At 40.2% G+C, this 26,208-nt stretch overlaps 3 protein-coding genes across 3 annotated transcripts; all 3 read left to right on the top strand.

Moving 5' to 3' along the window:
* Nucleotides 1–228: 228 nt before the first annotated feature.
* nrn1lb (neuritin 1-like b) lies at nt 229–3,966 on the top strand. The gene is made up of 3 exons (XM_031846823.1): nt 229–307; nt 2,116–2,263; nt 3,313–3,966. Exons 1-3 carry the CDS (start codon nt 253–255, stop codon nt 3,614–3,616), a joined length of 507 nt encoding a protein of 168 aa, XP_031702683.1. The 5' UTR covers nt 229–252; the 3' UTR covers nt 3,617–3,966.
* A 3,911-nt stretch (nt 3,967–7,877) lies between these two features.
* slc38a8b (solute carrier family 38 member 8b) lies at nt 7,878–14,073 on the top strand. Its single transcript, XM_031846822.1, has 10 exons — nt 7,878–8,066; nt 8,819–9,017; nt 10,634–10,790; nt 11,092–11,196; nt 11,335–11,392; nt 12,190–12,304; nt 12,393–12,540; nt 12,634–12,836; nt 13,033–13,084; nt 13,971–14,073. The coding sequence occupies exons 1-10, from the start codon at nt 7,878–7,880 to the stop codon at nt 14,071–14,073; spliced, it is 1,329 nt and encodes a 442-aa protein (XP_031702682.1).
* Nucleotides 14,074–20,571: 6,498 nt separating this feature from the next.
* cmtr2 (cap methyltransferase 2) lies at nt 20,572–25,936 on the top strand. The gene is made up of 3 exons (XM_031846471.1): nt 20,572–20,621; nt 22,387–23,646; nt 24,296–25,936. Exons 2-3 carry the CDS (start codon nt 22,396–22,398, stop codon nt 25,349–25,351), a joined length of 2,307 nt encoding a protein of 768 aa, XP_031702331.1. The 5' UTR covers nt 20,572–20,621; nt 22,387–22,395; the 3' UTR covers nt 25,352–25,936.
* Nucleotides 25,937–26,208: the final 272 nt, after the last annotated feature.

Raw genomic sequence — 26,208 nt, 5'->3', positions numbered from 1 at the left:
TCCCTAGTGCACACGCATGCACACACACACACGCACACAGCATCCTCTTACTCTCTGCGATGCAACAACCCCTTTCACAGTTAATCCAGTCGGGTTGTGCCACTGTGCATTGCTGTGCTTTTGCAATCTGATGAATTCCCAACGGATGGCAGATCACATCAAATTTTAAAGCATCTTTGGACTCTTTGGACTTGCAGTCAGTGGGAGCTTCACACCACCTCTGGTTCAGAGGTGGGACTCGTGGAACCAACGATGAAGTCCCAACCAGGCATGGCGATCATGCTGCTGCCTATCGCTCTCTGCCTCAGTAAGGACCTTTCTTTAATCGTTGTCTGTGTGTTGACTACGTGCATTTAAGTCTTCTGGAAACATTTGTAAGTGCTGAGTTTGCTCTTGCCTGTCCTATGTTGCACACAGTTTTCCAAATGTGTCTTTTTTTTTATGCACATATGTCTTGAAACTCAGGTTGATCAGAGGAATTTTAGCAGGTTGGCCAGAAAACCCTCCAAAGTAGTTAAGTTGACTGATAAGGAATATTGCATTTAGCTTGTTCTGAAACTGAGGAGAGACAGGTTTTACAAATGCACTTACCTTAATGAAATGCTCACTGTCCCCTCATGTTCTGATTGTCTCCTGCTCTCGCCTCCCGTTTGTGTGCATTTTAGATACATCTAGTATTAAGGTGTGAATTCTACTATGTTATTTTCTAGGTTTTTTTTCCAGTAAGATTGTTCTGCAGAAGAAAAAGAACCATCTTCATGAATGGAAAAGACTCATTGTGGGAAATGAATCTAAAGAGAATTACAAAATGTTTTTCAGTAAAATTAAGCTAAACGTTCTCGTCGGATAAACAATGAATTAACAATCCCGATACAACGCAGACAAATATAAGCATGCAAATACAACAAGAATGAACAACAAAAAACAGTTTTGAACAATGTCTATTCATGCGTGATTAATAAACTCTTGAGGCAGCAATCAGGACAGAACAAGTTGAATCACACCTGGAATTCGCCATGACTCATCTGTCTGGGGCATAGACAGGAAAAAGGGAAGATCACTTGTTAAAGCTAAAGATACAGCAGATAAAATAATTACCCACTGATATATTAAGGCAAATATAGAGAAGGGAAATTTTCAAATAATTACAACAATACATATGGTTTTAAAGATGAATATGACTTTCGGGTAATTGCTACTTGTGGTTCCCTTTTTAAACGATGTGGCAAAAAGTACATTGACACTCCTGCTCCCTTTAGGTCTGAGGCTGTTTTCTATGTTTTGGATGCTTTTGATGCTTTTGATGCTCAAGTTAAAATGAAGGGAAATATGAATGCTCCAGATAACTAAAGGTAGAAGTCGGATAGAAGATCTGCACACATGTATCGATAAATGTCTGACGTCTGTCAATAGTAATCATAAAGAAATGAATATCCATGGCTTTAGACTGAGGTGTATTATACTCATGTTTCCACATACTTTCGCCATGTAGTGCACTTCTGATCCTGGAACAGTTTACCAAACGGCTGCTGATAATTGCATGTGTCCTCAGATGTCTTCAAGGCCAACAACAAAGCAACTGTGTGGGTTCTATTCACAGGAAGAGCCTGACAACTAAAACACACCACCACAGCCTCATGTACGGATCGAGTTAATGCAAAAATGTCCTCTATTCCAAATCAATGTCTCAATATTCCAGTCAAAGCTTAATTCACACCTTTTCAGTAAGATTTCAGTGGCTCAACTCAAACCAGGCTCAGAGGGACATGTTACGTATGAGCTGATCAATGCACTCAGACAGCTCACGCCGGGTTTTGCAGTCCTACACTGAATTTGGCTTTGAGGTTGTATAATCCGTCCAGATGAATGGAATACTACATACTATACCCATATTTCTGTATTTGTTTGATCCATCTAAGCACCAGATGGATCATGTCTCTATGAACACAACGTGCTTCACTCCACAAGATGAAATCCCCGAACCAAAGAATCTAGACATTGTATTTCTCTCTCTCATCCCTAACTCTTCCCCATATTCATATGTCGATACCCCTTTTTATACATTTTTTCTCAAATTGTAAATATACTTTTCTCTTGTCTCTTCCGCTCCATTAGGCCTGGTCACTGTGTGTTCCGGAGCTGCAATTCCCTATTCATGTGGTTCCATCTACAAGAGTTTTGCTCAGTGTTTAGTCACACTTGGAGACAGTTTTGTGGATACACAAAAAGACCAGAGCATGCAGGACATTGATTCAATCTGCAGGTGTGTGTCTGCCCAACACTGTGGTAACCATCCAGTAAACGCCTTGTCTGTCTTGATACATCTTGTCTCAAACTGTTAAAGTTACAATTCTTAAAGTTGATATAATGATTAGTCGTATTGGACACGCTAGCGATGTGGCGCAAGGGATGTTAGTGTCAGTCGGTCCACTTCTTTGGTCAACAACTGTTGCATGTATGATTAATCCTACGCATGCTCAGTGATCCTCTGAATTTTTCTTTTTGTGCCACTAAGAGGTTGACATTTTTAGATTTTTGTAAAATGTCTCAACAAATATTGATTGCTGTGAAATGCCTGCAAACCGGATGAAAAGCCTCAGCTGTACTTTCTTTCTTGTGCTAGCGAATGTTAGCATACTTAACTAAGATGGTGAACATGGTGAGCATAATACTTTGTTAACGTCAGCATATTGGCATTATCATTGAGAGCATGTTAGCATGCTGATGTTAGCATGGAGTTTAAAGCAACAAGTACTTACGGAGCTTTCATGGCTGTAAACTCTTGTTATGTCACAATGGATGTAACATGTGCTCGCAGTGACGAACCCACAGAGAATTATCGCCTGATGACGCAGCAGTCTTTTAAATCATTGTTTTGGGTTTATGGCCTGTCATTTTATTGTTTAGATTCAGACTCTTCGGTCTCTTCGCATCATTTCTTTTACTTTCTCCATTAAAAACATTACGCACTAAACAATGCTCGTCTTCTGTTGCTTTTCTGACAGAGTAGCTGCAGCAGGTTTACTTCCCCTGAATGGCACTCTCTATTTACTGGTACTGTTAAAACGTACCAGCCATCACCACCAGTAACCACAGGTGTTGTCAAATAAACAAAGGCTAAAAGGTTAAGGATTATAACTTAGAAAAGTAACTTAACACCAGACCAGCAACATGAAGAGTTAAGCCAGAGGCTCATTTTTACTGAGGCATTACCCATACTCCCATCACTGTATTGCTGTGTTCTACCTGTATCTTGGCTTGCATTCATTACATTTCTTCACTGATATCTCCTCATGTCCTGGTTCCTTGAAGGTCCTGGAATGAGTTCCATGTTTGTGCCAACTCGGCTCTGGCCGGCTGTCCTGGTGAAGCAGCAGCTGTCTGGGAGTCTCTAAGACAAGAGTCCAGGAAGACGAAATTCTCTGGAAACCTCTATGACATGTGCGCCAGCCGCACCGCCCTCCCAGCCAGCACTGTGCCTGCACCCCAGAGACCCCCCACCTCCGACCAGACCAACCAGGATAAACTGAAGGGGCAAACGAACAAGCACAGCCCCACCTTCTGCACACTGTTGTTCCCTGTTTCCAGCACCTTACTACTTCTGCTCAGGAGTTAATTAACTCAATGAGTCTTTCAGTGAGACAGCTGGTCGTCAGCGTCCAGCTCCCTCCACCATCCAAACACGCAAGGGTAAACACTCGTCACAAGTAAGACTCATCATGATTACATATTGATCCTAAAATAAGGAGTTCGATAACTGGATGACAAATGAAAAAAATAAAACAAGGTGGGGCATCTATTTAGGCATTTGCTCTCAGAAAGAAGTTGACACAGAAGTTGCTTTCATTCTGACAAATATTCAACTGTGTCACTTAAGATGAGCGGATGATTGATTGTGATTAAATTCACATTGCCTACTGTTGCTTGGTCACATTATGTAGGCTGGAGTGATGAACAGTTAATGAAGATGAAGGCCCACTCACTGAGATAACTTAGCTGAAAGACAGATCTCGAAGTTAAAATTAAAAGCTAATATTTGTTGTAAACATTTTATTTTTGTCACTACTGCAGTACATCAGGAATACTGCCGGATTTTTTAGGACAAAAGAGATTTTAAGGGATGCCAGGTGTTCATCTGTGCTTGTGATCCAATCAGGTATGATCCAGAGTAGAGTATTATTACAAGCTGCCAAACTGTGTTTTTGTGCAGTTTAATTCATCATCCTGTTTGAGCAGTTTAATATCCGAAAATTAGATTTTGTGTGGGAGCATATATACTTTGCAGTGTGTGCATGATGTTGCAAAAATGCCATTGCTTGTTCAAACTGTGTCATTTCATGTGACCCTTCCAGTGGTTTTCCAGTCCTTCTTGAAGCAGTTATATGTTGCTTTTTCTATTCTGTCATGTAATGTTTCACTTCAATCAATAATTGTATGCATCCCATGTGGAGCAATTAAAAAGGACACAGAGCACACACTCTCAATAAAATAAGATGATAAGGAAGAAGGGAGTGGGACATTTCCCAAGTGTTTCCCAAGTTTCATCCTTATAGCATTAACAGTTGCTATAAAGTTATTTAATGTTGTATAACTTTTGTTTGTTTCGGAGCTGTTATTGCAAACACGGACTGCATTTTATTCAATGGTTTTCACAATACCAATTCATTTACTGTATTGTTTTCTGGTTATTTGTATTATTACATTTTTTTCACAGCAGTATAGAGTGAAACATGCCTCTTTGATTAACTCTGACTTTAACCCGACAAAAAACTTAAATTAAAGGTGCACTGATAAAAACAACACCGAGTGATTTTCCTTAAATCGCAGCTATTACTTTTATGTCATCGGTTTTTGAGTCAGTTGTATGTGTATGTGTGTGTGTGTGTGTGTGTGTGTGTGTGCGTGTGTGATCTTAATACTCTTAAGCTGTTTCATAACAGCAGAATCATGAGTAGATTAATCTTGTGTGTCTTTATTCGTCCACGGTGTAGCAGGTTGCACCTCGAAACCCTTGAAGACAGTCTTAGTGCCCTCGGAGCACGGAGCATTAAATACTGTGAGTGGGAAATGAATGATTAGTTGTGTGGCGTGTTGCTGTGTCAGCATTGTCATAACTTGAACATGAAGGTATGACATCTAAAGGTCGGAGGTGATAATTTAATTTCTCCAGCATGCTGAATTTAAGAAGTTATTGCAGCGGTCACTGAAACCTCGGGTGGACGTCCTGTTTTATATTCTGCTGAAGTGTTCATGTGTTACACTGATTAAATGCCACCATGCAGCCTCTGTCACCCAAAGTTCACAGGTTAAATGGCTGATTTAAATAGTGCTGTTTCATAGATTTCACAGTTGACTTCAGATGCGGTTTGCACACAATTTGCACGACGTACCTGATTTTCAATCTGAAATTAGACTGTGTGTCAAAAAGTCTCTGGCCTTGTCTGCTTTTTACTGACAGTCTACATGTTTAAAAACCAGATTATAACCCTGATTTGTTCATGACGACAAAACGTGGCAAGTCACCATGAGCAGAGAGAGGATTTCAAATCTGTTGCTGTCTGACTCAGTCAGAGCTTCTATGAATATATTGACCAGGTTTGATTTTTACACATGATACATGAACAGATATGAAGGTGTTACTGTAGTAGGAATCTAAAGGCAGTGTCCCTGTAGAGTTGTAAACACCTGCAAACATCAGTTGTGTCTATTTTCGTAATTTTTCTTAAGATAATTCAAGACAACTAACTAATGAAGATTAGTGAAGGGCTCCAGGCCTCTATATCACTGCATTTCAGTCTACCAGACTAACTTGTTGTTTTTATATATATATTTTATTGAGACTGCCAAAAAAAGCAAATTGCTCTGGATTCACTTTCTGTCAGGTCCAACACGTTCTCATTCCAACTCGTCACATACTGACGCTTTGTCAGACCTATTGCACTTGCTTAGGTTGAGAAAAAACATCATGGTTGGGTTCAGAAGCATTAAAAGGTAAACAACTTGTGAGGAAAGCGCGTCACAAACATCACTAACATCACTAACATAGTAACTTATAAAAACTCAGCATTGGTCTCAAACACCCAGAGTATTTTCTCTGTGCGTCTAATAATCACATGGATGGGTTTATATTGTAATAACTTGAAAGCCAAGAGCATCTCATACAGACACTAAAGGGTGCTTTGTCTGCATCAGATGCCGAAGTGTGTGAAACATCGTTGGTATTTGATGCCATGAGAATGAGAACGTGCACGTCAAGTCATATATTCTTTAAACCTTCTTTTTGATGGTCCATCCACATCCTTTAATAAAATAATATAATGACTGTCATCATCTTGGGTAACTTCATTAAAAATGTATAAGGTTTTTTAAAAGTGGAATCCTGAGATATTTCTGAAAACAGCCTGGAGGAAAAACTAACTAGGTCTTTGAATTGTCCCCAGAACACCTTGGTGCGCCTGCTCACTCTAATCTCTCTTGGTCCTGCATTTTACTTGAAAGACATCTGCAACATCACCATGAAATCTTTTTAAGGTGCCACAAAGACCTCACAATCTGCGCCCAGCTGTTGAAATTCTCAAGATACAAGCAAAAGTACATTTTTCTTCAGAAAGATTCCTCCTGCCGGCTAAAAGTCAGTGAGATTTTAGAACAATGTTAACGGATTTTGACCAATGTTCTCTAACAGATGGTGTGTAGCATGGAACATGGCTGAGATTATGAATTCCATGCATGTGTAGCAGATTGTACTATCCTATCCATATGCCTGGGACCTCATTTTACTAGCACATTTACGAATGCTACAACATTGTACGCTGCACTGTACACCGACTTTACATCTATGATTCTGTAAATACATGAAATAAATATGCAGTAATGAAGAAATGAAAAGTAAAAAATAGTTGCTGCAGCTGACAAACCTGACATCATGGCTAATTTTCCATTAAAGGAGTTGTTCCGCTGTCTTTGATTCTGATGTTTTTGTGTCTTTATGATTTATATTTATGTCATTTCATGCTATTATAAATAACATCTGTGTAACTAACTTTATTTTTGCTCAGAAGGCTAGTTAGCTGTTGAAATGTTGGAAATACGTTTATGAAGAATGACCTGATGATCTGTGTAATATCTTTAACGTTTTTAGGTAAACAACTACTGGTCAGTTCAAACGTTTTACAGCACATCTACGCTCACAACACGCTCAACAGTCAAAATAAAATGTAGGACTTTTATGACAATTATGTGGTTATTCGAAATATAATTTTGACACATTCTATTATTTCAGTTTTGGGTTTACTTGTTAAAATTACCACTGAGGCTGGATGATTTTGGATTTACTTCTGCTTACAAATGTAACTAACTTGTCCCTCTTCAAAATAAATGTACAAAGAAAACACAAAGAGACTAAATGTGAGTACCAGGTGGGCCAGTATTTCTGCACTGGAGCGCCTTTAGAAGGTTAATCCAGCCACGCTGACATTGCACATTACTTGAACTATTACTTACCTTATGCTTTATAATGTTCCTTCATGGTTTGGAAGATACAGAGAGAGAGAGAGAGAGAGAGAGAGAGAGAGAGAGCGAGAGAGCGAGAGAGAGAGAGAGAGAGAGAGAGAACACAATCAAACATACACACTTTAACACTTTAGTGACACAATTGTCACCTCAGAGTGAAATGTTTAATAGTCAAAATGTCCAATTATACCACGTGAGTCGTGTGTGCGCGTGGGTGTAGGCTATATATTTGCATGGTTTCCCACTCAGGAGGATGAACCAAACACCTGGACTACTTTGGGAGAGTTGTTGAAAGTCTTTGTTGAAGAGCATCAGTTAAAGCGTCTCCTCCCGGTGCCGTGACTCTCGGAGCTTTGTTCAGGATCATGGAGGAACTGGCCCGCGAGAGCATCAACCTGCTGGCCCGGTCTTCGTCTCACGCGGACCCGCCGCGGCTCGGCTCGCTCGGCGCGGTGTTCATCATGCTGAAGTCTGCGCTCGGAGCCGGACTGCTCAACTTCCCCTGGGCTTTCCAGAAGGCGGGGGGAGTGACTAGTGCCGTCAGTGTGGAGCTGGTGAGGACTAAACAACTAACTGACCAACTGCTGTTGTTAAGTGTACTGTTTAATACAGGCTTGATATTAAAGGCCCTGCATGAATATACGTTCATGGGATTATTAGAAACGTTTAACAGCAAATGCCTCCATTGTATTGACCTGTTTCTTTATATATCTTGCTCGTCAAAAGCTTTTGGGGGCTTAGTTTGGCTTAGCCTGCAGACTGTGTATATAGGGTACATCCCAAGTCTCTTAATTGCATCCTCGTTTCCCTCACTTGCGTCTTTTCCTTGCATCTTAGCAAGGAAACCATGCGAGGAGAGAGGAAACGAGGGAATGACAAATAAGAGACTTGAGATGTGCCCATAGCGACTCACCACCCCTCAGTCTCTCCCTGGTGTGAAAGAGGCACATTTTTTCACAGGTGAGCTCTAATGAAGCTTCCAGTTTAGGTGAGGCCCCGAACTTTCATTGCACTGCAGCAGAAAATGTGTGTGCGCGCGTGTGTGTGTGTGTGTGTGTGTGTGTGTCATGGATCGATTTGCATTCTGACTTTCCAAGAACAGGCCCAAGAGGTCTGGGGCTCCTAGAAGGAGCCTCTGATGGCTCTTGATCTCAATTTGAGTCCTTTTCCTGTTTATGTTCCTATAATACTACATCTACAGTCTACTTTCAAAGTAAAACAAGTAAGGGAACCTGCATTAGAATAGGCAGAATGATCTTTATGGGGCCCGTTGTTTAAGGATGCGTTCATGGTGTGTGTCCTGCAGGTTTCGCTGGTCTTCCTCATCAGTGGTTTGGTCATCCTGGGCTATGCCTCATCAGTCAGCAGACAGAAGACGTATCAGGATGTGGTGAGAGAGGTGTGTGGAGGAGCTGTGGGTCAACTCTGTGAAGTCTGTTTCTGCTTCAACCTCTTCATGATATGTGTCGCCTTCCTGGTGGTGGTTCAGGACCAGCTGGAGAAATGTAAGGGCTGAATGACGTTATATTATTTTCACGATGTAGGTTCTCTCGTTACTTACAATGGACCACTTGTTCAATGGCTGTAGCTTACAGGCTCCTACCTTCATTTTATTTTCACCTCTCTGTAAAGAAAGTATCCATAAACCGTGATGCCCCGGGTTTGAATCACCTTCGTTGCATCTCTCACTCCCTCGTATCATCTTTCTGCTCTGTCTCTGTTAGCTACAGCAGCTCAGTGTCGAAGGTGGAAAATAATTAATTGAACTGATGTTCTTAAATATTTTTAATTGGGGAATATATCCATCCATGTTATGCAGCTTATCTGTGTCCTTTCACATTAAAGCGATTCACTATATCATTCGGAACTATTGTATTGGATGCTTATGATAATGAATAATTCTGGGCCATATTGTCCTGACTGGTTTTACATCATACTTTCAGGTATGACCGTTAATCAGGTATTAAATTGCATTCTGTGTGGTATTTAAAATGTCTAATAAACCCTGCAAAACTGGGACAAGAGTTTATTTGAAGGTTTGCAGATTAAATTGACAAGACTTCATCTTATCCAAACATTATTTCTCCAACCAGTTCATCACAGACTTAATGTCCTATTCTGTTTGACACTGTCAAAGACTTATCCTGTCTCTTAGAGCCATTGTCACTCAACTTTTGTCCACACTAAACAGCCTTTATGGCGCTATCACCTGTTAAATAATAAATCAGAATCAGAAATACTTTTGTACATTGCAGTTGCTCTTGTATATAAGCATAAATAAATATAAGAAAAAATAGAAATACAAGACTACACAAAATGTAAATATAGGACTATGTAAAATAAAATCTAAATGATGTACATATTGGTACAATATATAACAGAGTATATGCAGAGAATACAACATGCATAACACAAACAAGGAATGAGAAATACAAGATATATTTGCAAATGTGTGCATCAAACACACAACAACATGTAACCACAGTGTAAATACGTGAGAAGTTAAAGATATTTGTGCTTGTATTGTAGCACAATGTTTTAATGTTATCATGTTATTAGGAGTTTGTGATCAATTTAGCAGCCATTTCCATATCAAAAAATTAATCTCACAGACCACAAATCATTCGCACTTTAATTTTCATTCTAGCTAGTCTTAGAGTAAAAACATGTGACTGGGAGCAATAATGCTATACCCTTTTTTCATTTTTCCCTTTGTCGTTTTGTCCATCTCAAATGCTTCAAATCCTTTTAATGTTTTTGCTCTGTTCCAATTTTAAACGGAGCACTTGATTGGATTTACAAACACACCACTTCCAAAAAATCCATCAATGTTTAGAGATTCTGCACAGAGCACAGTGCAAATGGAGCATTTAACTGTAGTGAGATTTAAACACGTATGCATGACTTTTTTTCATTATTCTCTATGTTCATCCCCAATGTTAATGCATTCATGTTGCAGCCATTTAAACAACATGAATCAGACTTTTAGGCAGGAGATAAAAAATAAATGAATCTGTAAATAATTCTGCGAGCATGCAGACTCTATTATATTCCTACTATTCTTATGTCTGCATGTTGCAGCATATAGATAGACTCTAATTTTCACTCTGACTTCTACCAGTGAGTCTTTCTTTGTATGAGACGGTGACTGGGTCCAGTGAGGGAGAGATGCCGTATCACTGGTACTCCGACCAACGGTTTGCACTCTTCATCATGTGCCTCTTCATCATCTTACCCTTGTCCATCCCAAAAGAAATTGGCATCCAGAAATACACGAGGTATCTGTGGTCACAATGACATCCAGTCGAGTGTTTATCTTCATGTGATTTAATCAGAACCAGAAACGGTTTATTGCCAAGTACTTATGCATATACAAGGAATTTGGCTTGCTGATTGGTGCATCACAATAAACCCAGTGCAATAGTACAAGACATTATTTAAAAATAAAAATATGACAATGTACAATAGAATATGATAAACAAACAAAAAATAGAAGAGTATGTCAAGATAAGTCTGTTATTAAAGTGTATATTTAAATGTTTTTTTAAAGGTTTTCTAACGGTTTTCTCCATATGTCAGTGTGTTGGGAACGCTGGCTGCTACGTATCTGTGTGTGGCAGTGATTGTCAAATATTACATGATGGACAGCCACACTGTTATAATAACTCCAGAGCACAGCCAAGGGTCAGTAACACTGTTTTTAATGGATGCATTTCTGTTTGTGTGTTCATCATTGGCTTCTCATTTTATATAGCTGTTGAATTGTGTGCATCAGTTAATGTGTGTGTGTGTGTGTGTGTGTGTGTGTGCTTGTTTTTTCAGTCTGAGTTCATGGGCTTCAATGTTCAGTGTCGTGCCGACCATCTGCTTTGGCTTCCAGGTAGGATCAACTTCGGGCTTTTAAGTCTGAAAGTAGTCAGTTAGACGTTTGGTATTCAAGTGGTTTAATATGGATTTGATATTGTCCAAATAAGAAAGCACAAAGAAATGTAGGAGCACAAACCAACCAACAATAACAGATGAGCGTGTGGAGCATGAGGAAATTATTTTAATTTCATGTAGTGCTTTGGTCCGAATGCCGTATCATCGGAGGTCTTTGCGCTCTTCCCATTATTCCTGTCATAATATAACTGGCAGTTTCTGATCGTAAAATATCTGAGCAATGAATGCTAATGCCTAACGGAGAAATGGATGCAAGACACATTTCTTTGCATTCTACCTTTTAGCTAATATTTTGGGTTGCTATTATTGCTATTTGATTTGTGGTACTTTTACTTGTGGCCTTGCATACCTTTCAGAATGTGCCTATTATCTTTTTTCTGCTTTTCATTTTCATGCTAGATAACAGTCAAATGATCAACGATGATTAACAATTAATTAAGTACGACCATATTAAACATTTGCCCAACTCCTGTTTACATACACAAACACTTATTGTAGCATACTGCAGCCAAATACAAATATTCATATTTTGGGAACAGAAGTAGCAGATAATATATGTATCCCATATAATATAATATATAATATATCCATGTATGGAGGTATGCTAAGTAAGTTATTCAATGTTCAAGATACTCAAAAAACTACTAGAAAGCAGCATGACTCTGGATAACTTGATAGAAAAAAGTCCCCTAAACTGACTTTAGTGTCACTTTGAGTGTCTGTGTGTGTTTGCAGTGCCATGAAGCCTGTATTACGATCTACAGCAGCATGGAGAACCAGAACCTCTTCCACTGGGTGATCATCTCTGTGGTCTCCATGATTTTCTGTTTACTCATCTACACTCTAACCGGTGAGTTCAACTCTAAAGCGTCGACCTCTGTGCATTATGTGCTCACCTGAAAGCTGCGAATCACATTCGCTCCCTCTCTCATCTCCAGGTGTGTACGGCTTCATGACGTTTGGACGAGCGGTTGCCTCTGATATTTTGATGTCATATCCAGGAAATGATGTGGTCATGATCATCTCCAGACTACTTTTTGGAATATCAATCGTCACCATCTATCCTATTATTCTTCTTCTGGGGAGGTGAGCGACACCGGAGTTCGTTTGTTTTGTGTGTGTGTGTTTTAACAACTAACATGTTGTTTCTTTCTGTGTGTGTGTGTGTGTGTGTGACAGATCTGTCATCCTGAACCTGATGCTGCGTATTCAAAGAAATCATCGGGGAATCATCACTCATTCGTTTGAGAGTCGCTGCAGAGTAGTTCTCACTGTGATCTGGATCACCATCACTCTCCTCATCGCCATGTTCGTCCCCGACATGGGGGAGGTCATCAGTGTCATCGGAGGAATCAGCGCCTTCTTCATCTTTGTTTTTCCTGGTATGTAAACAACCGTAACATATGTATATGTGTATTTATCTCTGCTTGTAATGACATGATGTGTAATGCATGGCTTTACATTTATATATGTTTTATATTTGTTATATCTTATTATTAGTTTCCTGTAAATCACTTAGAGTTGGACTCACCTGTATGGAAGGTGCTATGCAAGTAAAGTTTGGTTTGTGTGTTACAGGTCTTTGCTTATTGTTCACAATGCAAACTGAATCTGTCACTCCAAGAGTCAGGTGAGTGAGGACCTATAGACTCATATGTGCATGAGATTATTCTGATAATTATTTTATTTGAAGGTCCATCACTTTCAGAATTATTTCCTAGTAATTTCCAAATAAATTCCTGAAAAGAACAATGTAATTGGTACAAATTACCGGGTAAATAAATAGTGTTTAACTGATACACTTCCAATTAATTAATTCCAACTGCTATCGTAACCTAAAGAGTCACTTCACAGCCGACTTAGCTCAAAATGCTAGAATGTAAATTAGTTTACAGGCAAACACGCAATTCAAAATATATGGAAAATACATTTTCAGATAATGAATGAATAATGAATGTATATTTTCCTGGGTTTAAATGGAGATTTTCTTGCAAGGAAATTTCAATTTTTTTCTATAATAAGTACCAAATTACATTTCTAGGAAATTATTTGGAAATTACAAAATTGAATTTTAGCAAATTAAACCATAAACAAGTTAAATGAGAGGGGTTTCGTGGAAAACAGTTGCTGGTCATAGAAACAGGGCAGCGAGGTCACATGCTGCAGAGTAACAATTACAAAAGTGATGCTAGTTATCAGTCTGCAACAATCTGCTCAGTCATCACCATTCAAGTTCACCAAGTCCTTCTTTTAGAGTTTGGACTGTGTTGTCCCCCAGGAAAGAAAGACAACGTATAAAAAAAGTGTCTCTTATATTGTAGAATAGAAATGGCTTGAAGGTCGGGAAGGCCTCTATGGGTATCGATATCCATTAGATCCATTTTAACATGAGGATGTGTGAAGAAAAAATAAGTTTATTAATGACTGTTACTGTCAGGAAGAAGATTCAAATTGTTGCCTAATAACTTGTTGTTAAAAGACTTCTTTCTGTTGCTGTCCCTTGTTCTTCTTTGCAGGGTTATTTTATCGGTTTGGGGAGTCATAACCGTTGTAGTTGGAGTCTTCATCTTTGGACAGAGCACCACCATCGCTGTCATGGAGCTTTGCAACAAATTCTGATTTTCAATGATATACTTTTAGTATATTAGATGAGTATTCACAAAGTGTTGCCTCTTTGAGTCTTCATTATGCTTGCAAATGCCTGCCAGGGGGCAGCATTGTACTACGGAAGAATCATTTATTTATCTGCATAGTCATTCATTCATTCATATATGTATGCAATTGCCTGTTGGCAACACAGATAAAAGAAAAAATTGTTCTTATTATTGTTATCATGGTGCCAGGGATCATTTTGACGATAGAGTGCCACAGTTTTATCAAGCAAGGCATTGCTCCTTTTTCTATGTACATAGATAGATTGTGTGCCCTTGAAATGCTTGTTTACATGTACCAGATGATAACATCATCAATAGTATAAAGATTTTTTTTTCTTTCAAGAACATGATTGTTATCCTTCCTCTACATTTGTCTAGTGCCTTTCTCTCCTCTGACCTCCCCATGGCCTGAATCACACGAGTGATTTACATCTGAAGCTTTCGTTGAGCACAGGTTGATGGCTGAGGTATGCTGGATATCACTGTTTATTGTTTATTGGCTTTCAGCTTAAAGGAGTTACGGCACGCACTCTGTGAGCGTGCACATGCTCACACATGTGTGTTAGTGTATGAGTGAGTAATGATTTACAGTAAATCTAGAAAATGGGCGCTCTATATCTGTAGGGTGTGGTGAAAGCAACATATCAGCCATGCTAACTTCACATAGGGGCATACTTATCTATCTGAACACACACACAAAATAAGAACTACAGTCTAAAAACACACAGCAGCTACTGATAAATGCTTCAGCTTGTTGTATATATGTGTCATCCCATGCAGCTTTAATGTTCTGAGGGAAAAAACCTGAAACTGTGATACTCTACTTGTGTTTAGCTCATGGGATTATATTTCAACCTGCTGGCCAAATGACTAAATCCACTAAATGCAGGGAAAAGAAAATCCTTGAAAATCACACAAACTCCTTCTTGAATCCTACAGCTGCACTCTCTGTCAAAGGCAACTCAGCAGTCCTGGGAAATACAACTAACAGACATGGGGATACCAAGAGCTTAGCACTCAAGTTCTGTTTAACTCGTTTCATAATTTTATGCCTCCAGAAATTAAAGAATGGCCTACCTAGCTAATGTATGACTTCACAACAGCCATTGCTTTGTGTCGTACCAAAACAATTTAAATCTAAAATAGGTGTCTACAGCCATGCTAGTGACTCTGTGAGGCTGAACTTACAGTGGTGACTTGAGCTAGCATTGGCATGCTAACACACGCACAATGATAATGCTAACATGATGTTTAGCAGGTATAATGTTTACTAAGCAAAGTATAGCATGTTAGCATGCTAACTTTTGCAAGTTCTTGCAAGTTTTGTGTTGTATCTACATGGTTGAATGCACTTATTGTAAGTCGCTGTGGATAAAAGCGTACAAACGTAATGTCATTTTATATTAGCACAAAACACAAAGTACAGTTGAGGCTGATGGGAATACAGGTTGAAGAATACAGAAAACAAATTGAAACATTGACCTGATGGTGGCTCTAAAGGAAAGGTCAGTAAGTTATTACATTTCAGCCTGAAGGGAACATGAATGTCTGTCTGGGCAACATTTCAATCTATCTAATAATGGTTGAGATATGTCAGTCTGGACCAAAGAGGTGGACCAACCGACCAGCCAACCCTGCTATCCACCAGCATGGCTGAAAATCATCCATTATTCTCTGCATTACATTACCTTTTCATTTTCCTCTGCCTGTGAAATATAATTTCCAGTCCTCATTATTATGTTGTCCCCTGTAGCTACTTTGTTTTTGAAAGATTACTTGTAATGCAGGGCCTAAAGGCTTCTCAAAGGCCTAATTAATGAAATTAATAGCAACGTCCCTTTTAAATGTTAATTGTTTCTGATAAGAGCGTCAGCAAGAGTCCTGAATGATTCTTTGACTGTGTGTGCGTGTATGCACGTGTGTGTGTATGTGTGTGTGTAGTCTCTCACAGTCACTGTCACACCGATAGTAATCTGGATGCCTTTTGTGTTCAGAATGAAAAAAAAGCTATTAAGCTCCTGTTTAATTTGCAGATAGCCTGCAGTTTTATGACCAAACGAAAAGAGGGATGTTACTGTATCACTGTGTGTGTGTCTAATGGTGTATTGTATGCATGGCATGGTTGTGTGCATGTATTATGACCTTGTTTTCTTTCAAGGTTATGACCAGCAGGCTGAGATCATTGTGATGGTGATAACATGCGTCCATCACTTTGCTGCTCAGGCCTTTATTGAAGTGATGACAGCAAATCTTTGACCTCCGGGCTGAACTCTGTGAAATAATCGCTGCAGTGGCAATGAGCTCAGGTGAAGGAGAGGCCTCCGTCATCTTGTGTGAGTGCAGCAGATCAGGAGAACACTAAATCCTGTTTGTAATACTAGAAGCGCTCTTATGTCTCGAAATGTTTTAACAGTGTTTCTCCTCTGCTAAATAGCTTTTTTTATTGAATCTATAAACAAATAATTGTGTGCAAATAAGCCCTAATGACACAAATGACATATTTAATTGCACAGTGAACAAGATAACTTCATAGTCTACTTACAATCTACTAATTAGATTAGAAAAATTTGAAAATGAATGTAACAGATGTTTAGTTAAGCTGAAATTGGAATGTGCATATTTCTGTGACATGGAAATAAAAATATACTTGCAAAGATCCTTTCAATTTCACACCCTCTGATATGTGTTTCTTTTAAAAAAAATCTCTCTCAAACCAAAGAGAGAGAGACAAACAAACTGTGAGACTCTGATGCCACTTGAAATCGGACATAAGAAGAGGATTTGTAGGTCTACAAAGCCCCAGAAACTTGACTAATTACATTTGCTTTGGAAGTTAGATATGATGTATATGTACAGAAAAAAATATGATTCAGAATTAATTACATCATTGCGTTTACACACGTGACTATGAAAAACAACGAAGCAACTGCATGATAAATGTATTCTCCCTGTCATGAGCAGTTGGGCTTCCCGATATCAGACAGAATTGTCAACTCAAAGTTGGTGGAGTGGGCGTATTGAAAGGTCTGGACCCAGGCAACAATTGTGCTTCATTCGGCCACTTTCTTCTTTTATCTCTCCATCCAATTACAGTGAAGTGATGACTGCAGCATTCACATTTTTCTGGTAAAAAAAAAAAAGCTTCCTGACAAAAAAACATGAAATATGGACCACAGTGACTTTTGTCCCCTTTAATGTAATCACAAGATATATTTATTTAGTTGTTAAAATTACGTTAAAATCTTAATTGTGTTTTCAAATTTTTGCAATAAATAATGCAATAATGTATTAAAATGTTATGTATCTATAACACAGAGGACCTCTGAAAATAAATGCATGTGTCAGGTTGTAACAGCTGAAGGAAAACAGGTGAACTAAATGGTTGATTGAGTACATTTCTGTTAGTAAATACAGATTCAATGTAATGTGTAATATAGCCAATGATTCCATATAGACAGAGAAGATACCAGTTAAAACTGAGACAGTCATGTCCCTAACGTCTTGAACCTCTGATATCTATGAATAAAAAGACTAGTAAATGCAGGATAACCACCGCTTCACCATTATCTTGAATAAGGTGCTGGAAGTATCAAAAAGCTCAAACTGATAGATATACACTTTAATGTGTTCTCTGCATAGATTTAAGTGAATGAATACAAAATTAAAAGCCTACATCCACGCTATCAGCTCTCCAAGTCACAGGAATGCTTTGAGCTAAATGCTAACATCACAATGGCAATGCTAACATGCTGATGTTAAGCAGTTAGCATGCTGTTTTATATGTTAGCATGCTAACATTTGCTCATCGCCACTACACACAAAGTACAGTTCAGTCTGACGTGAATGTCATTAGTTATGCAGATATTTGGTCTTAATCCAATTTTCGGACACATTACTTAAAAGGCCAGCTGATCAAAGATTTTACAATTTATCCTCTGGGAACCATACATGTTTGTACAGCATTTTATGGCAATCCATCCAATAGTTCTTAGGGTATTTCAATAACAAACAAAATTGTCAACCTCGTGGTTGCACTTGGGGATCACTGAAGTCAGTAGGATACATGGGAAACATGACTGTCTGTGCACAATTTCATGGATTATGGTTCCGTGTTGAGTGTTGAATTCATATCTTTGGTGGTGTTTGAGTCACACAATTAGTTTGTTAGTTGAGACCTGAGTGAACTGAATGCTGGAGGGAACTGGCTAGAAGTGGCTGCCCTTTAGGAATAATATACCACATTGAGTATAGATGCTGTCGGCCTCTCTTCCCATTTGCAGAGCACATTTAATTATTTTCATAGTCACACACGACCTTTAAAACCTCCAATCTCTTTAATATCAATTGTGATATACAGTATACGCTGTTGTATTTGATTTGAAGACTGTAAATTGAGAGCTTTCTTTGTCCCTGAGGGCATATTTGTTTCTTCATTTTTTTTTACATGGCTCTGCGTACCTTTCCAAACAAATATTAAGGTCAGCCCTCGTTGATAGGACTGCAGAAACGTACTAAATAGATTCTTTAATTAAATCCTGTTTTGCAGTAAACAAAAGTTTTGATTGTGCATTTCCAAAATAAGCTATTCATTTTTCCCCAAACCTCTTCAAATCCTTCCTCAACCTGCATTTGGATAGTACTGTAGGAGCATTAAGAATTATAAGGATATCTTCACAAAACACACATTAATATTACAAGAGGTGTCATTTTTTTAGCAATAAATTGGCCGACAAAATGTTTAAACCCACCATTTGTTGAAACGTTTTGTCCTAACTGCACATGGATATCCCAAAGGTCCATTATTTATGTATGAGACTCCTTCTGTGAGTGTCCTGTTTTTACATAGCCACATATTTCTTATTAAAGTCTGAATTATTCTGAGCAGCATAGGTGATATGAAGTATATTGGATGTGGAGGAAAGTGAATGCAGTGATACAAACAGTTTGTAAAACCCATTCAAACATGGCGTTAAACCAAGATTCCATCAGCTCACACTGCAGAGAGGTCTAATAATTATATAACATGATGACACAGATCAGTTCACTGGGGATAATCTGGCTGGAAAGATGCACACACAAGCAAATCCAGTAGAATAGAGGATCATACAGTCAGAGACTCAAATTCTTCTGAATTCACTCATAAAATGAAAGTTAGAATAGTTCAACGCCAACCTTTATATTTAGTCATTCTCTTATTGTCATTTGTCAGAAAAATCCCAAATAGCCACATCATTAGAATAATGAAGCAATAAGTGATGTATGTGCTGAATCAGGATCAATAGTAATAATCTGTGCTAATGAATCAACAAAAAAAAACTCAAAACAGTGGATAAACTAGTTAAAGCACCAAAGGAAAATATTCTGGGGATGAATTAACATTCAGTGTAAGATTTCATGAGATAACTAGCTTCATTTGGTGTATTGTTCTGTATTGTTCATTGTTGCAGCTTCGTGCTACCTGACAGCCGAAGGATTTTTTTGTGACTGTAAACGATGGAAGAATTGAATTGCAATACAATATATATTAAAATGTCCTTTTCAAATCATCACACCCTATTTGCTCTGTTATTTAATCTTCCTACACTCTCTGCAAATCATGTTTTCCTTATGTGTATTTCTGTATACAAGATAACATTTTATTTTCAAACTAATTCCTTCTCAACCAGCCAAACATCTTCATCCCTATAAACATCCTAGAGAAGCTGGCTGCCACAAGATCAGGTTCCATGTCTGCTGTCTTGTCTGCAGCCAGGTCCTTCTAAAAATATATAACTCAATTTTTAATAAAATATAGGGATACCTTATGGAATTATCTTTGTCATCCCTACAGAGCATATCAAAACTGCATCCTCTATCTTCGAAAATGAAATATTGATGAGTAAATAAGTATATTAATTCAAGTAATGCAAGTACAATTTTGAGGTACTTGTACTTTATTTGATAATTTCCATCTTCTGCTACTTTAAACTTCTACTCCACTACAATTCAAATGCAAATATTGTCCTGTATATATAGTACCCCACTACATTATTTGATGACTTTAGTTGCTTTGCAGATTGATATTAATAATACAAATTACCATAAACAAATAAATTATGATTTCATATTATGAATATAAAAGACACACACGTATTGATCCCTCGGGGGAAATTCACATGCTACCCAGCAGAAAATAAAGCAATTCAAATTAACTCCACCTTTAACAGTTGTAACAAGAAAGTGATGAACACATTAATGTGTCAATAATTAAAACTAAATGATATAATGTATATTCTCCTGTAATTTCAATACGCCATTCTACATTATAAGTATTTTTTCTAAATTTTGACGCTAATATTTTTGCCCTCTCTTTCTCTTCACTGTTATTTTGATGGCATTTGTTTTGTTTTTACCAAATAAAAAAGTGACATATTCCTTTAAGAGAGGCCCCGCCTTCTCAACGTTGCGCATGCGCAGTGTTGTCCTGAGTCACGTGAAAGCGTGGTTCCGTTCCCTGACAGCAGCCACAGTCCGGTGAGTTTGTGTTCAGTTGGTTTCAGGCTCCTGGTGTCTCTCCTATCGACAGACAGCTCCTCAGACCTCAGACGTTTACCTCTGAGAGACTTTAGGAGGCAAAGAGTGTCAGAAAAGGTCACTCATGGCCGACTTTAAGAGACACAACTCGGCCATGCGCACTGCGCCTGAAGGAGGCGACCCATTCAGCTTCTGTGTCTTTTCACTGTCCCGACAACACAACACGTGCAGCCTAGTTTCATCAGTGAACACCACACATCATTGACTCGGCTTCTGACTTAGTGAGCAGCGAGAGCTTTTGAATGTGGACATAGATTCATATGGTGCTCAGTAGGAAATATAAAGCAGTCCAGTTACCATTGTTGCTAGAATGTTTCATTTCAAGCATCCTATTGTTCGCAAGAGTTTGTCTTACTGCGTCTTTTTTTATTAATATGTCGATGTTTTTATTTTAGCTGATTAGACATACGAATAAAGTGCCATAAGTATTTAGCAAATTACTTAAAAACATAAATGGATTATTCGCATTTCTATTTTCTTTCAATAATTTGACTCTAGCTGGTAAGCCTGCAACTAATGCTAAGCTAGTATTCATTGGTATGTCATCGTATGCGTTTTTACTTTTAGATTCTCTACAGTCTCATCTGAGAGGATAAATTCAGAAATAATTGAAACCTACTTAATTATCACTCAGCTCAACTTATCTCAAGTCTCTTTATCGCCTTCCTAAATCTCTTTTATGCTTAAACTGTCACATCAGCCTGTTCTTCTTGCTAGTTCATGTAAACGGCAGCTAAAGGAACACTGCAGGAAGCAGACGACTTTAATACAAGTGGTGCTTAACAATATGATTGATGAGGAATAATTGATGAGTGTGCCAGCCATGTGCCACATATTACCATACATCACTGCCTCACTGCAGACTAATCAAGAAGTGATCCGGAAGTGGCCCGTGTTGTCCTCTAAATCATGTGCACATGAGCCGAGGATTAGCTCCGGGGTTGATTTGATTCTGATTGTAAATTATTTTTACGTAATGAATAAGAAATTGCTCAATATTTACATGAATTGTTATAAATAAAGGTTTCAGGACACCGTGATGGTTTAATAAACAGTCTCACCATCACAGACTGTCCTGTTTCAGTCATATTCTGGTAAACAAACACGACTAAACCGTCTCGTAGAACCACGTATCTCCAAATGTCTCCCCCAAAACTGAAGGAATTAAGTGCCCCTCCAAGGGTTGAGAACATTCTCCTACTTTTTAAGATAAATAATTTAAAAACTCACTGGGTTGTCGAAAGGATAAACTGCAACCAAGCTGAATACATGGCTTCCACAGTACAACAACAAAACCTTCAATCTAACTTCCTTTATGTAGTATTCATGTGTTGATACGATGTATTAGAGGAGGCCGTGTGTTGTAGAAAACCTCTTGATATTGTGGGTAAAGCTCTGGCCTGGTGAGGTAATCACCAGTATTTACAATCTGCCCGGTTGCCTGAGGGCGCCACATCATAATGAGTCGACATAAGTAATTCAACACCACTCATGCATGTCGAGAAGAATGAAGGGTTGCAGAGCCGGGCCTCTGTAATGTATAATTCACTGTGAAATGTTCTGTTGGCTGTTCTTAAGATTGACTGCCTTTGGCATGTAAGCAAGTCACATAAACCCGGAACAGTCTGGTGGTTTACCTTAAAACACAAAAGTGGATAACGCAGGTTTTAATCATTTGGAACTCCTCTTGTCTTGCTTTTAACAGGTGTGGAGGATGAGCTCAGGCAGTGGGACCAGGAGGAAAGTCTGCAAGCTGCAGCATTTCAGCAACACGGTGGCGTTTGAGCCTGAAACGCTGACCGAGATTCAAGGTATTTTTAGTAAAATCAGAACATATGTGAAACCTTCAGACGAGGAGTGGTGCATCCCCGACCCAAACTCCGCTCTGAGCCACTCTGCGGAGGAGCACCGCGGGCTGCAGGTCCTGAAGGCGTCGCTGAACGAGGTCAAGAACCAGCTCAGTGACAAGAACGTCGAGGTCTGGCATCAGCACACCAACTCCACCAATCGAGCCGGGAAGGTGATCGCCGCCGTGCGGTCTGCGGCCAACGCGGAGATCTGCACTCAGGCCTGGTGCAAGTTCTCTGAGATCCTGGGAACCTTCAACCTTCTTCCAGAGGAGGCTCTTCAAAATGGGGAGCTGAACACAGTCCACCTGTGTGAAGCTCCAGGGGCTTTCATAACCGCCCTGAACCACTACCTCAAAACCAGCGAGTCCACGCGCTACTGTGACTGGAGCTGGGCCGCCAACACTCTCAACCCGTACCACGAGGCTAACGGCGGCGGCGCGACGATCGCAGACGACCGGTTGATCGCTAACACGCTGCCCTGGTGGTTCTTTGGATCAGATAACACCGGCAACGTCATGATCCAGAACCATTTGCTGGAGCTGCAGGCGTTTGTGGCTAACATGCGCAGAGTTGACGTGGTGACGGCAGACGGCAGCGTTGACTGTCAGGAGAAGCCCGATGATCAGGAGGCGCTGGTGGCGTCGCTGCTTTACTGCGAGGTCACGGCCGCACTGCTGCTCCTGAGCCCCGGCGGCTCCTTTGTGCTGAAGATGTTCACCCTATATGAACACTCCTCCGTCTGCTTACTCTACCTGCTGATCTGCTGTTTCCGCTCCGTCAACGTCTTCAAACCCGCCACCAGCAAGTCGGGCAACTCTGAGGTTTACGTCGTGTGTCTGAACTATGAAGGCAAGGAAGCCGTGAGGCCCCTGCTCTCCAAACTGATTCGCAACTACGGACCACATCTGGCCGACCGAGAGGCGCTTTTCCCAAACTCGCTTGTCCCGGAGTCATTTCTGAAGCAGCATGAGGACGTGTGCTCGTACTTCCACGCGCTGCAGGTGGAGACGATCACAGAGAACCTGCGACTGTTTGAAGGTATGACCAGCGAGCAGAGGCAGCGTCTCGACTACATCAGGGACTGTACGGCTCAGGAATACCTTCAGCGCTTCCAGGTAGGATGTCTGTAGAGGCCAGTCTGTCTAGAGGTTCATGCTTCACCTTTGAAACAGCAGTTAGAAATGATTTAAACAAAGGTACGATTGGTAGAGGTTCCAGAGCCTTCGATCGTAATAACACCGTCTTCGTCAGCAGATGGAGTTTGCTCAGTTGTTATGGAATTATAGATGTTTGACTTTATTTATTTCTTTACTTTTTAAGGGATTTTAGGGTCAATTTCAAGTCTTCAATTCAGTTGAATTTGAAGTCCTTCTACATGTATTTTCCCAATGAGAAATGTGGCCAGAACAACTGCAGAGCAGTGTAGAGTCTTCATGGGTTTTAAAATGTGTACCTGACCTGAACAGACTTTACAACAACTAAACCCAGACCCGAAAAATGAGACCTGAACAGACCAGAAGTTCAAAAGTAGCCGTCCTTTGCAGGTACACCAGTTTGTGTTTAAACCCATGTAGAGCCTTCCCTCTGTTCCCATGTTCAGCTCTGCAGAAGATGGAAAACCTAAGTGGTTAATTTTAGATATCAATTGCTTGGTTCATACAGTAACATAGGTTTAATGTTTTAGCAACTGGACAGTGAGGTTCAAAGCAATACGAGCTTTCAAAAAGTCTAAAACCCAACATGATCAAGTGTCTCTGTGTGTAGGTGAGCTTCCTTCCACGGAGTCGATGGCTCTCTCGTAACACGGTGAGTCCCGCCTGCTGCAGCGTCTCAGCGGGCCGACCTCTGGGACAGAAGAAGCAAACAGGCTCCTTCAATGAGCGGAGGGAATTGCAGACCCTGAGCTGGAGGGAGCGCATCAAGAGGGGTTGCCATGCCCCCTGGATACAGAGACACTGCGCTGAGGCCTTGGGGACGGGCTGCGTGCTGGAAGGACCCCTGTCCGGGTGTCGTGTGGATTCGTGGTACGTTATCGTCGGAGCTGCGCTGCCTGCTATCAGAAACTCTGCGTTCTGTGACGGAGGGTTGTTGAACCACTTGAACGAAGCCCTGATGGATGCAGCAGTAGACTGGACTCGCGCACCTCCCTGTGACTCTTGCCACGCGGTTTGCGCGGCCTCCATCTTGTCCGACGTTGCAGGTCTTTGGGTCTTCCCAGCTGACAGTGATGGGAACAGAAAGCAGAGACGGTGTTTGGTGTTTGGCAGCTGCTCCGTGTGGGATGCCTGTGAAGGCCAACTGGGGGATTTAGTCTTAACATTCTCTGTGGAGCCTTCAGCTCCTCCAAGGGGCTGCATCCCGCTGCATGACGGGGATCCGCTGTACCAGCAGCAGCTCCTGGGTTGTGTTGTGTTCTCCCTGCAGACACTGAACTCTGGGGATGCCCTGCTGCTGCCTGTGTTTTCTGCCTTTACCCGTGTCACCGCAGCTGTTGTGCTCTGCCTGCATGCGTGTTTTCGCTCAGTCACGTTCAGGTGTCCGCCCCCACCGGGCATAGTCGGGACGGTGCTTGTGTGTGCTGGTTTCTGCCCCGAAGCTGCTGCAGGACTGCTCCCTGTTCTTATTGACGTCCATCACCGCATGGGTCAGCTGTTAAGAGGACAGGAGGACTCGGGTAGAAATCTGCCGTCTGGGCGTCACAGTCAGGTGTTGCAGTTTGTTCCCATGGAGGAGCTGCTCACAGGAGGACTGACTGAGTTCCTGCGGACCATGAACTCTGAAATCATCCAGCAGCAGCTGCATTCGCTCATGCAATCATAGTGCAGTTGAGTGAGCTAAGTTCCTGCAGGAGCCAGATGCAGCGAGCAATTAATCTGTCTCCAGTGAGCTCCTCCAGAGCTGAGTTATAAGCAGGCTTCACCTCTAGGGCACCGATAATCAAAGTTTGTATGTTATCTCAGTAAAAAACAACGTGTTTTCTTTTGTGGTGAATTAACCATTGTATCGACATTGCTTTCCTCCCCATGTGCAAATGTTCCAACAGAACAAGTTCCTATCTTTTGTAAGGGCATCGTCGTGCCGCCCAAGATGATTGTGATTGGTGAATTACAAACAAGACGGAGCATTTTTCCCCCTAAAGCAGAATGATAATGGGTGCAGCCAGACCTTTCTCCAGAGATGTGGAGCGAGACTAAGTGAGCTGTGACTCTGGGCTACATGCTATCGCCGTCACAGTCCGTTTTATTCTCGTTGACTGTTTTTTTTCCAGCAGTTAGTCACTGAATCATTTTGTATGCCGTCGTTTAGCATTGCACCGCTAGAACATTGTCGGGATCAAAATTGATGCTGCACAACCAGAGGTCAGCTCTTTTTACTTCTTCCACGTTAAAACCACGTTATTTTAGGCCGATAAATTGAATATCCAATCAAGTTATTATGAATGAAGGATTAAATCACATTTCATAATGTATTTTAATACTTCAATTATTTCATAAATTGTTGGTTCATTTATATATTTTACACAATTTTGTCAAGATCATTTATTTTCTAAAGCCTTTTTAATTTATTTTTGTTTTAATAAACAAAAAAAGCTTCTGAAAGATAAACTTGTCAGTGCTCTGTGATGGTGACTATTTCTTATGTACATATACGCTGATATATCCATATGCATCTATGTC

Source organism: Anarrhichthys ocellatus, unplaced genomic scaffold (genome assembly GCF_004355925.1).
Source record: "Anarrhichthys ocellatus isolate YVR2014 unplaced genomic scaffold, GSC_Weel_1.0 scaffold6, whole genome shotgun sequence".
Lineage (NCBI taxonomy): Eukaryota > Metazoa > Chordata > Actinopteri > Perciformes > Anarhichadidae > Anarrhichthys > Anarrhichthys ocellatus.
This window is presented reverse-complemented; position numbering and strand designations above follow the sequence as displayed.